Source organism: Meleagris gallopavo, chromosome 8 (genome assembly GCF_905368555.1).
Source record: "Meleagris gallopavo chromosome 8, MGAL_WU_HG_1.1, whole genome shotgun sequence".
Lineage (NCBI taxonomy): Eukaryota > Metazoa > Chordata > Aves > Galliformes > Phasianidae > Meleagris > Meleagris gallopavo.
This window is the reverse complement of record NC_139411.1, coordinates 13,035,056-13,048,003: the sequence shown is the minus strand read 5'-3', so window position 1 is coordinate 13,048,003 and position 12,948 is coordinate 13,035,056. Positions and strand designations below refer to the sequence as shown.

Genomic DNA, 12,948 nt, shown 5'->3' with positions numbered 1-12,948 from the left:
TAAAGCACATGGCTATTTCTAACAGGTTCTCCCATAGGGAGACTTCATGTTGCATCACTCGCAATGCAAAGCCTGCAACTATCAGCATCCACCTTCAGACACCTTCCCAAATCCCACATCAAAAAAAAATTTAAGAGACTGTGTGTGTAGTATATTTGGGTAAAAGAGCAGTACCAACTATTGTAATGATGAGAATTTACTTTCTACCTTCGCTATCAAGTACTGTGTCACTGTCATATTAAAACCATATTTTCATCTGCATTTTTGTTCTGTAAATATTTTACAATACAAAATTTTTTTTCCTAATGAAATGAAATGTGAACAGGTGTTTACAGATGCCATAATTTCATAACATTCACTGTTTTTCACTACTTTTACTTGTTTTACAAATTGTGCCTGTTTCACTAGAAATATTTGCCACTTAAAATAACTCTCATGTCTATTTATGAGAACCTTTTTTTTTTTTAATTTTGTAATTCCATTCTTGTTGGAAAATCCTATATTTTCCCCAAAGGTACATACCTTAATTCAATAAGTTTTCATAATATACAAATGGTGAATCTTATTTTGAAAGATTACTCACTTATGCAGAAAGACGATTTCTACGTTGACATCATCCCTATCCTTGTGCAGGAAGTCCTTCAGGAAGTTGGACACGCTTTCAAGTGTTATATGACCACAGACAACTATGTGCCTGTTACAGAAAAATGAGAGTTAATCTTGCAAAGAAAGTAAAACAAGCAAGCAAGTAAAGAAGAAAATGGTAATTTATTGCCCAAGAAAGGGTACTAGTCTTCATGATGTCTCTCTAACACCTATTTCATGAAGCTAAAAAATAAAACATCAATTCCAAAAGTGGTTTTGCAATTCAAAATACGTTTACACTCTCAACTTCAAAGACTACTATAAACAAAACATTTGGTCAAGTGCACACTTAACAAGATGCATAATTTATACAGATGTTTATACACTGTATTGATCAGTCCTTTCAGTCATATTTCTCTTATTTCACAGATTTTCATCTGCATCTTAAACTTTTCTACTGAGGTTTTCAGTTTAATTTTTTGTTTTATGATGTAATAAGGCAATAAATCTCCCTAAAATTATTCTACATTTTTCTATGAAACCAGAGAATTATATCACTGAAGGCTGTGCAAAGCTTGTCAACATAGGCTAAAAAGCAGTAAAAAAACACTTTTTCCTATATTAACTCCTACATGGCATGTACTTTAAAATAAGGAATTATTATTTGATGCTCTATAGAAATGTGTCGTTCTAGCTTGCACACATTGAGATTTCACACAGGTTCCTCCTGTTCCACATTTTTTCATTTGTACCAAATAGATTTACCTGAACAGATGACTTGTAAGATGAAAGCACATACCTACACACACCTTCTTGAATTATACATTTTAAATAAGAAGCTGAATAAAAGACTTAGGAAATTGCACACTTCCTGACTTAATGGATCATTTTTCCTTTATCACTGTAAAGCAAAGTACATTTTCTGATAAGGATATCCTATGCTGTCTCACAATTTCCTTCATGGAATGAACTTAACCCAACCTTCTTTACCCTTACTATTTTATGATAGACTATGATTTTGACATGCCTAATACTAATATTTCCAATTATCACATTGTTTACAGAAGACAGACAGACAAGGTGATCCAGTTGCAGTTTCTGAACTAAGAGAAAGCCAACTTCATTATTGTTGTATAGTCTATAAACAAATGTTTCAAATGCAAAATTTCACAAAATTATCCAACACTTGAGCTGCCAAATGTGAAGCAAAGTAATTTTAACAGTAAAAATTAGACTGTCCCAGTCACCATTACATAAAAACTATTTTGTGAACAACTGAGCAATAGGGCAATCTCATTGGCTGGAAACAACTAATAATAGGTGGTAGCAATGATTACTAATATAACGGGCCTGCACTTGCTTCATAATTTGGTGCTTGATGAGATGTGTGTGAGAGGTGCATAGAATTCATTGGAAAAAGGATAATGACACAGAAAAAAGAATAAATTAACAACATGCTCCATATGGTGAATAATAGAAACATCATGTACTGTTACTTTGCAGTGGTTCAGGTCACTAGGAAAATGAAACTGTATTATTCCAGTCCAGTACACTTTATGACATTGTTCTATTAATACCACCTTTACAAATAGTGTGGGGTAGTTTTAAAGTTTGTTTAGAAATATGATAACCTTGAACTCTCCTTTTATGAGATTTCTTAGTGACATCACCACACTTCATAAGCAGTTTTAGAAACAGTAACAAAAGCAACTGTTTCATTCCTTTTCATAAGCAAGGAATATATAATGACACAAAATTTTAACACAACTTACTACTACAATCTTTTATTGATAAACTAGCTACCTGGACTGTCTGCTTAAGCTTCACCAAAAATTTTGCTCAATTTTTATCTAGGCTTTTCATCTACTAGGTACAAAATGCAGTTGAGTTCTCAGACTAAACAATCCCTAATAGATTTTCTGTATTATAAGGTAGTAAGTACAATAACAGAAAACAAAATGTAAAATATTTTAGTTCATCCTTTTTAGTGCAAAGGGTCCCTCAGAGATTTCATCTGGGACATTTGCAGCTTGGCAAAATTCCAGCAGCCCTTGGGCTGCATAAAACCCTACCTGCATTCCCATTCTGAGCAGCAGATTAGATTCCCTCCTTACCAAATGGATGAATGTCCATCCAATAGATTAAACTTACCAGAAATTCTCAGGTTCAGATTCTGAAAAGATGTTAAAAATCTTAGTACCTTACTAGACTTAAATTCTGAACAGTCTGAGATTGGTACACTACGTTACACTAGCATATTGAGACATTCTAGCTCTCCAGTGCTATTCAGAACTTTTTCTGAATGTAAGCCTATCTAGCGTCAAGAAAATGACAAATAATGGACAGAAAATATGGAGTTGTATTCCTGACACAGCATAGGTTTTCTAAGAATATAGATTAAATGGAGTTGGAAAAGACCTCCAGAGGTCATCTACTCAAAACATCTCCTACTAAAAGCAAATTATTCACATTTCTTATGATTCTCATTTGGTATTGTTTCATACAATTTGATCTATAAAAATAAAACTTTTTTTTCCCCGTCAAATACACTTGCACATGACCATCCATACTAATTCTTTTGAAATTGTCAGAAGGTAGTTTTACTATGTGCACTAATTAGTACTCTGATTTTGGGCTACTTTGGTATCAACTCTTGTCCTTGCTGTACAGTCCAAAAAAGCATTCTAAATAGTGATCGCTAAAGAAAACTTTCCTGGTTTTCAAACAATATTTTCTGATGAAATATTCACATTAATTTTTGGTTGAAAATTCCCACAGAAAAACAAACAAACTCTTTTCACCATAAGTAATACTTTTTGCTTAGAAGTAGAAGAAACTGAAAACAGATTTCCTGCTTGCCCAGAGAGAGTTATTTGGTGCATAAACTTAGAAAACTTGGAGAGCTTGTATTGTTCCAATATGTCCTGTGTGTGATCTGAAGATTTATAACTTCCTCTGTTTGTGCCAATAATCATTCCCCTTCCAAACACCACCCAGTTTTTCCATGCACCAAGTAAAATGGATATCTTCTGTTTGTGACTAGAGTTCTTCGGTAAGAAAATACTACATTAAAAATTTCGATTCTACAGACAGAATTGTCTAAACCTTGCACTTAATCTTTGTTTATGAAAATCCTCAGAAGTATGATATTCTTTTGTTTGTTCTTTAAAAAGGAAATTTAGTTTTTTCCCCATTATATTGAAAAACAAGACTCAGTATTTCAGACACTTTTTTGCTGTGAAGTAATCAGGAAGACTATGATTTCTGTGAAGTAATAGTTGTTAGAACAACTGCATCAGAGGTAAAATTGGTTTAATACAAAAATGGAAATCCATATTACACAATTCTGATGTTGCAAAAACATTTCACAGAGAATTCAAAGCCTATCGAGGGTATATTCTATCAAGAAACGGTGTCAGACTAATCTTATCCCATATCCATTATCACTCTCAAATTTAATTAGAGTGACCAAATACAGAAAATTAGTACATTTAAGTGAGACTTTAAGCACAGCTGAAAGTCTCTACAATATCTATCTTTTTTCCTCATACATACAGAATGAAACATCGTCTAAAAAAGGATGCCTTTTTTTAGCTCCTTATAAAGTAAATGGAATTGCTGTCAGAAGACCTCTACCTACCACAAATAGAGTTTCACAACGGAAAAATGAAATAAGCAAAAGCTAAATCATCTAGAATTCCGACAGGAGATCACCGAAAACACATATTTAATTTGTGTAAATAGCACTGTAAATGAAAACAGAATCACTGAGAATAGGACTCTTCAGAAATGATTTTACATGGTTTTTCCTTCAGAGGACAGAATACTAAATATAAATCTTCAGCTTGTTTTGAAAGAAATTACATCCATTTTTTTGGAACAAGTAAAAAGGACTTAAAAAAACTCAGTGTAACTCGTCTGTCATAATAAATCATAATAAATAGAAAATTCTGTTCAGGATTCAGTTAAATACATAGTATTCACTTGTCAAAGAACTAAAGTGTGGTTCTTATTTATCTAGATATCTATAATATTATAATATTTATAACAAATACAAGTGCTCAAATCTCTTACTGTCTCTCTCCTTAGAGTCCTGATCATGACTTCATCTACTGACCATCTAAATCCTTTCTTTTTATAGCAGTGGCAGACAGCCATGGTTGAAATCAACAGGTTATTCTAAAGTCTAATGGTATTCATTAACAAATTACTGGCATCAGTCACTTTGTCTTCCTAATAAAAATCACTTCCTAATAAATTTTTCATCAATAAAAATCAATGTCAAAACAGTCAGTACATATTATCCTGTTTGTCTATTATATCAATGGAATGTGTTCTTTAAATGTCCCTGTTTACAATACATTTCTAGATGCTTGTGGTTTTTATGATTTATCTGTTATTATTCAAAATAATTCAATTCAATTAAATGATAACTCCACACATGCTCATATATCTCTCTCCTACTATGCAGTTAAACACAATCCTTATATTAATAGAAACTTCTCAGACTGACATAAACAGATTGTACAGTACTGTAGTCAGGATTTGATATATTACTTTTCTTCCCTGAAGACTTCATGGACCTCTAAAACCATTATATCATTCATCAACTTTGGGACCAAAGGGAAAAAAAACCTCGTGTGTTTGTGTGTGCGTGTGCACACACGTGTGTTTGCTTTTCTTTTGCTTTGTTTTTTTAGAATAATTGCAGTGGGTATAAAATTAAAAAGGGCTACTCCCAAACTTAATCGTTAATATCTGTAAACAGGGCATAAAATGCTGTGAAATCAAAACTTGGTATCTTCTAAAAATCCACCTGCAAGCTCTCTATTCTCTCAAAGAAATTCTGTTCTTCCCAACAGATTCGACATTCTTTCAGCTCTCTCTTATACTGTAAGGGAGGGAAACATTCAAATATATATATTCAGACCATGGTGTACTATAAAGATCAATGGAACAATTGGATCATACATCAAATTATAATAATGTCAGGCATTTAAAATTTCCATCTGATGCAGACATAAGCTTTCTATTTGACCAATATATGCATAAGGAATCAAGAATGAATCATTTCAATTTCTTAAACTCAAAATTGTTAATGTAGCCAAAAAAAATACAGCCACATACAAGATACCCTGATCGGTTGTGAATTATGACAGCTACAAAAGTATAGCAAGCACACATACATATACAAGTTTCAGTCTTGTTCAGTGAATATTTGTATATATATTTGTGATATGTATTACAGTGTCATTTGCACTACTTAAATGCTCGAAAGTGTTTTTTTTCTGAAAAACAGTGAAATAATAGACTGATGCAGGTCCTCAAATATTTTTTGTCCAAGAAATACCTTAACTAGAGAACACGCTAACAGAGTGCATTAAATTTTGGATAAATTGTACATTCCTTTCTTTAAACTGGATTTTAGAGTGTGCACCTCCATATATTTGCAATAGTATGTTCTTCTAAGTGATTCACTGTGAACTTCTTTATTTCAACTTCCCTGTTCAGTTACAGTTAATTAAGTTTATCTTACACTACTATTATCTAAGGAATGGTGCAAAACATGGCAAGAAAGCAAATTAAAAAAGACAAGTTAATATTCTTAGCTTGATGTCTACCTGTAAAACTGAAATAGTAAGAAAATAGTGATTTGTTTCTGCCAGGATCTGGATTATATAGGTGGCTTCTGCTATAGCTTAAAGTGAAGAACCTATTCTTTGATTCAGTCTTGATGGTACTATTATCCTCATCTAGAGTTCTTCTACTTCTGTAGAAAAACACAACATACCTACATCAAAATAAGAATGCACAGTCTACTATAAATAGAAATCAAAACTATTAAATGCAATAGCATATATCAGATCCATACTAGAAAGCTTGTAATGCAACACAAGTGTAAATGATATTTTCATTATTCATCCTGCAGATGAGCTTCCTTCTTGTACTGTTTTGTGCAGCAGATATCACATGTATTTATTTCGTCCTTATTACTTCAGAAATTTACTGAAAATATTTTGTCTCAAATAAACTGCTTTCTATGCCTCCAACATCATTCATTTTCAAAGTTGCTTTATGGATTTTTTAATGTTCAATGAGTCAAAGAGCTATTAAATTCTTTTTAGATAATGCAGAATGTATCAAAGTCTAATATTTTTAAGCACTTCATTCACGACCAGAGCTAATTTCTTTCAATTGAAATCACCACAAAATGTAATTGCTAACTTTCTGGAAGAATGAAAACAAGTCATATTTCACTAAAATTTGCTGATTATTTCACCACCTCTGCCATCTCATGTTGCCTTCACTGCAGTTTCCACAATGAAATTGTGGCTTATGTATTTTGCAGAACATGGTAAATCAGCAATTTATATACTAGATTCAGGCTTTGTTAGGACATAAATTCATAAATTGGACAGAAACTATTATTTTGAAATGAAACCAAAAGCCTTATTTAAAATTTAAGCGGAGAAAAGGAAAAAAGTTGAATTTAGTATATTCTTAACTAGAAATATTATTGCTATTAAAAAATATTGCTATTATTCAGGAACAGAAGATGATTTGAGAACTAGAATACACTTCAGGGGAAAAAAGTCAAAATATTCTTATACCTCAATTCCCACACTCCATTCCTTGCTTTCACAAAAATGGATATAGTTTAATAAGTATGCAAAATTGAGGAAAAGACTGTCCTATTAGTCCTATCTGTCAATCTATTTAACACTCATCAGTGTGAGTCTTCACTAAGTGAGACTTCATTTGAAACAGTGGAATTAGAAAAATGGCTAGCAGATGTGAAAGAGAGACACTGCTGGGGATCATAATGCAATCCATGTCACATTCTCCTATTACAGTCTCATCCCACTGGAAAATAGTATCATACATACTGTATCAAACAATTTAATATAATAATCTTATGTCACTTTCTTTGGAGCTATGTCTCTCATTACTGCAGCAAATGGACCTCTGCCAAAGTATCTGGATAAGTCTTTAAAAAAAATTATTCTAATTTTTAATCAAAGTCAAATGTCTAATGAATCCAAGATGGTCTGTCAAGTTAAATTATCTGTTTGTCTTTCTGTTTACCATATCTATCTGTCTACAGTTTTTATTTTCCTCTGTGAAGTTTAGTTATTGAATCCCATGTTTCCTTCTGGACGGAATCTCTAACAGATGATTCTTCCCATTGCTATGCTGATGATTTGCTAATTTATGGCTTGTAAATTTAAGAAATCTGAAGAAATGTCTGGGAAGCAAAGTAGACCATGAGAGAAGAGAAACAGGAGATTTTAATAGCTTATACAGTAAGGACTGTGATTTCATTAAATTGCCATTTTTAATTTTTATCTATAGTAATGTCTTAAAATCTTAGCATATATATGCACTTACTATTAAGAAAATGTACACATAAAAAGTAATTATAAAAATTCCTCTCTCTTTGTCTATATCTATTCATGTGAAGCCATGTTTCACTCACTCCCCTCATAAAGAGTTTTAAATGGAGGTTTGCATGTAAGAGGCAAAAACAATTTAGCCCAAGGAATTAATATGTAATTATTCAATGCAGAAGAAAGGCTGAAAAAAATCATTATATTATCCAGTCCCTCTTACAGTCCCTCAGTATGCAAATGTTCTATTCATGCCTTCTAAAGCTTTGTATATGCTAACTTACAATAAGCTACTGTTTTCAAATGGAAAATAATTAACAGAACTAAAATCCAGCCTGATCACATGAACACATGAATAGAGCAATGAAAACACTGATTAAGATAAATCTTGATTCTCAAATAAATGTATAAATCTGGAGCAAAAGGTTAATAATTAATTATCAGAGGTAAAAACAGATCTAAACCTAAGAATCTAAGAAAACCTCAGAACAGAAAATCCCAGACTAGGATAATATGAAGGTTAAGAATAAATAAATGATTGTTTTTGCACAAAAGAAATAACATTATTTTGTAAATTGTTTTGTCTAGGACTGAAAGTGTATGTTCTGAACATCACAAAAGTTCACTAACAGAATTTTAGTAATCTGAAAATCAAATGTTTCTTGAAGAAAATCTCAATCTAAAAAGTTTGAACTTTATAGAGAAATCGGTTGGAGCACTTCAGAAAAACATCCAGAACCAAAGTGATAACCGCCTCTTCCAGACTTCCAGATCTATGCATGTGTGAACTATCCAGTAAGCTAATTTCTCACAGTCCAAAAATAATAGTCTATCAGCACAATGAAATTTGTGCTTTTCTTCCTTCTTTAATACTTCATTTGAAAATTATGCACTGAGTAGTATTTCAGGAGCTCCACAAACAGGTAATGGAAGGAATTCGGTCAGAAAGAGTGAACCTGAGAGTCTTAAAGAGAAAATAACCATATGTAGATAACGTGTAGGGAGCCAAGCAACAGTCTCAAAATTATTCAGAAGAATGGCGTAAGGAAATATCACTAATACTCAAGCTATAAGTCATTTCAGTTTGCAGTTTATGAAAACAAATGTAAAAGAAAAAAAAAGCCCAACTACTTTATATATAAAAAAGATGTTATTTTCTAAACAAATGTCTAAATTAGACTTTTGTAGACCTTTTATAACATTGTGATTTCTTCTCTCTGCACCTTGCTACGTTATATCTAGTTCTTATCTCCAGTATTTGTATCCAGTAATTTGTTATTAAAAAATGGTTCATTTGTTCTTAATAATACAAGTTTTTCACTAGTTTACTGAGTGTTAATTTCCTCACCCTCTACAATAGTCAATAACTAAGCTATATATTCCAGTGTGATATTTAATACTTAATTTTAAATCTTCAATATTTAATTCAATTTACTAGTTCTTCTATAACCATATTTAATGATATTCTATCATCACTGACTAATAAACATATATTCAGGAAAAGTGAAACATAGATTACCTGAATATAACTTTTTCTCAAGTATCATTTAATTATTTATTCCCTGGTTCTCTAGCAAGTTTCCCAAAGTTTGACTAAGATATGCCCAATGGAATACCACAGACATTTTTAAGAGTGATGACTTGATGATGAACAGATTAATAAGAATTTAAACCTCATTATAAATTTGTCTATTCTGCATTTTAAAATTATTTGTAATTTTCAGAAAACATTTTTCACATGAGAATCATTTAAAGACTCCAAGACTCATTTAAGTCTCACAAAAAATCTTTCGTAATTACTTGTCAATTAATAATAAAAATATTGTATCAGTAGAACATTAGCTAATAAATAAAGAACAGAGGTAACATCTGCTTTGCAAAAGATATAAAATCATGCACTAGAGTATTCATCTATGAAAATGAACTGGAAGGAAAAATGATATAGAATGAACTGCTAATATGATAAAAAAGAAAAATTATGGAGAAAACTTCACTAAGATATGTCTTAGCAATATAAATAAATATTTTTGTAGCTATGACAGTTCCTTATGCCTGAATTTTATTTTCCAGTTACATCTTAGATATTTTTTAATATCAAAATTTTTTTTGTCTTTACAAGCTTATAATCTAATCTCCTCTGTGTCATTTGTACTTGGTGATTGTAGAAGGAAAAAAATTGTTTGTTGTTCATAGAACTAAATTTAGTAAGATTTTTTTCCCCATCTACAGATCATCAATTTAGTGTATCAGCGTACATAGTAAATACAGTTTCCTCGTGAAGTGAGCTGTGATTTGTGGCAAATCATTATTAGCACTAATTTTGTTACTTATGGAACATCTCATTGCTTACAAGTTTAATATTCAAGAAAAGGATTAGTATCTTTTTGGAGTAACTTCTCATTTATTTAATTTTTCTAGGTTGAGATTGTGTCAATTCATCATCAAATGTACATATTTGATCTTGGCCACACTTTGTATTGATATAATAGTATGTATTTTACTGCTTATGCGCCGGAGAATTTTTGTTGGTTTAACAGGCAAAACTTCACTCAAAGGCTTAGATAATATTCCTGCTTTGTGCTCTTTGAGATCTTGCAAATCTCATCACAGGAATACCTTATAAGGTAGAGATTATAAGTTATAACAAAAATGTAAAAAAAAAATAATAATAAACCCATATGGATTTCTGCAACAAAGCTATCTAGTAAATTTAATCAGTGATAATTGCAAACTGCCTAAAAACTACCTCAGTTTCTCAACTCTGTATGTCTTATCTAAGAGAGTAGAATGTTTCTTTAGTGTGTAAAATGTTTCCTGTATAGTTAATGAGTCTTTCCATGACTTTACTGGCTGAAAAACAAAATGAAATGTGAAATAAAAATTATCTTTTTTATTTTTTTTTCTTTAGTAAGAGAAATCCATAGAAATACTTCTTACACATACACTCTAGGTACTTCAACAGTTAAAATTCTTTACCAATGCTTTCCTTGTAGTAAAGCCATGTAGTGCAATCCTTAAGAGGTACACAATCATATGTTAATTTTAACTTCCCATCTAAGTTTTTAGTAGTAGTATAGAAGCATGTTATTCCACAGACATAATTCATGAGGACACATGCATAAACATTTATATAAATGCTACAAAGCAGATTGCATATAGTTATCTATTTTGGAGAAAGAACTAAAAGTATACACATCTGCTATTTTAAGTGTTGAAGCAGTATCTTTCAACAAAATTTAGCTCCCTTCATTTTGTACATGCATTTAATTTTATCTGGAAACTTTGACATTAGAACTAGAACAAATGTAGTTTCCCATTATGTATGCTGCCAGAATCTATGCTTAGTTGCTCAACTAAAGAGCTTATATTGCTAATTACTAACACATGCCCAAATCCCAAGCAGAGGAAAGATTATTGGTTCTGACAATCCATTCTCTCAACACTGAATTCCAAATGAAAACTTAAATTTTGGCCAAACATAACATTTCATCAATCTTGTTCTACTGACTGCAAAAGCAACATCAAAAAAAGGATTACTAATAGCTTTTTACTGTGCAGTTCCCAAGTTTAGATTCTCTGATGAAAGACCCACACAAGCAAAAGACTTCTTTATACTACTCAGTAATTAATATTTGAACCAGAAAACAATGCGTTAAGTAAATTGAACATTTTGCATGCTGATGACAGAGCTTGAGAAGTTATACGGGCAGTAGAGATCTGCAGAATAAGCACTGAGTGAGCTAAAAAAAAAAGACAGTGTATATAAAAACAAAAAGAAAAGGAGAGAAAATAAAATGAAGCACGCCCCAAAGCTAGCAGGAAGTCTTTGAACAGGAATTGAGGTTTTCAGGATGTGGGATTCTGACTGAAGATCAAGTCCTAGTTTAGAGGCAACTGAGCAATGCTGGGTACTAGTGACAATGAAGAAAGTGAGAGACTAAAACTCTGTATTTAAAATAGTTTTTAAAACACATTCACCTCTGTTGTAACTCTGGTGAAAAATGAGGTGCAAATTCTGTATTTGAAAATCCTCTTCATAGAAAACAAAGTATGAATACAAGCATGAAACTGAGTAGGTCTCTTCACAAATTTTTGGAAACTGAATGATTTTTTTTTTCAGAAATAAATGAAGACTTTTTTTTCATCTTGATAAATGAATTATGATGCATGTTTCCATTATTAGATTTTGCAGTAAAAAATAACTTTAGACACTGGACAGTACCTTAAAAATGGAAAGCCTGAAGATGTCATTTACTGGTCATAATGACTACTGTTGAATAGGTAACAGTATTAGAATAAAACAAATATTGTTATGTCGACTCAGTGATTTAAATCAGTACTCTCGAATTAGTTCTGTGGGGCAAATGTAGTCTTTCTTCTCTACAAAGAGAAGAAATAATTTGATTAAATCATGATTTACATCTGTAAAATCATGTATGGGAGGTAATTTGAAATGAACAAGGTGAAAACCCTTTCTGCTTGAAGTATGGAAAAGGACAAATTAGCTAATTTCCTCAAGTTCCTTCTTTTCATTCTATGGAAAGAAAATGTTCTATGGAAATTTTATATAATTAGTCTTTTAGGGTAAATATATGTATCTGCTGGAGAATTTCACAAAGATATGTAATGAAACAGAAGATGGCAACATTAATGGTGATAAAAATAAAATAATATATCTGCATGTATGTCTGATTTATTGAAGGTCAGATCTTAGATCTAGATGTTGGGAATGCCAGAAAAAGATGTTTTTAACTTGGTCATGTAAACAAACAGACTTTCAACAGAAATGTAATGGGTTGAAGTGGTTTAATAAAAGCTACCTGTTCCTACTGACCAAAATGATTACTTTTTATTTTCATTTTTTTCCACGCTACATTGATACTAAGGATAATACTTCCTCTCTTCTTTACAGTGGTTGTGGAAAAATATCATTTTAAAACTTTGGTCATGCATTCATAAAACCACGAGTTTTTGC

At 31.5% G+C, this 12,948-nt stretch overlaps 1 protein-coding gene across 9 annotated transcripts in view; it reads right to left on the bottom strand.

Moving 5' to 3' along the window:
- Positions 1–12,948, bottom strand: part of KCNMA1 (potassium calcium-activated channel subfamily M alpha 1) — a 444,410-nt gene that overhangs the window by 137,665 nt on the left and 293,797 nt on the right. For all 9 annotated transcript variants that reach the window (XM_085230132.1, XM_085230130.1, XM_085230131.1 and 6 more), the window contains one exon: positions 584–694. In XM_085230132.1, coding sequence (XP_085086258.1) covers positions 584–694 — 111 coding nt within the window. The remainder of the gene's footprint in view (positions 1–583; positions 695–12,948) is intronic.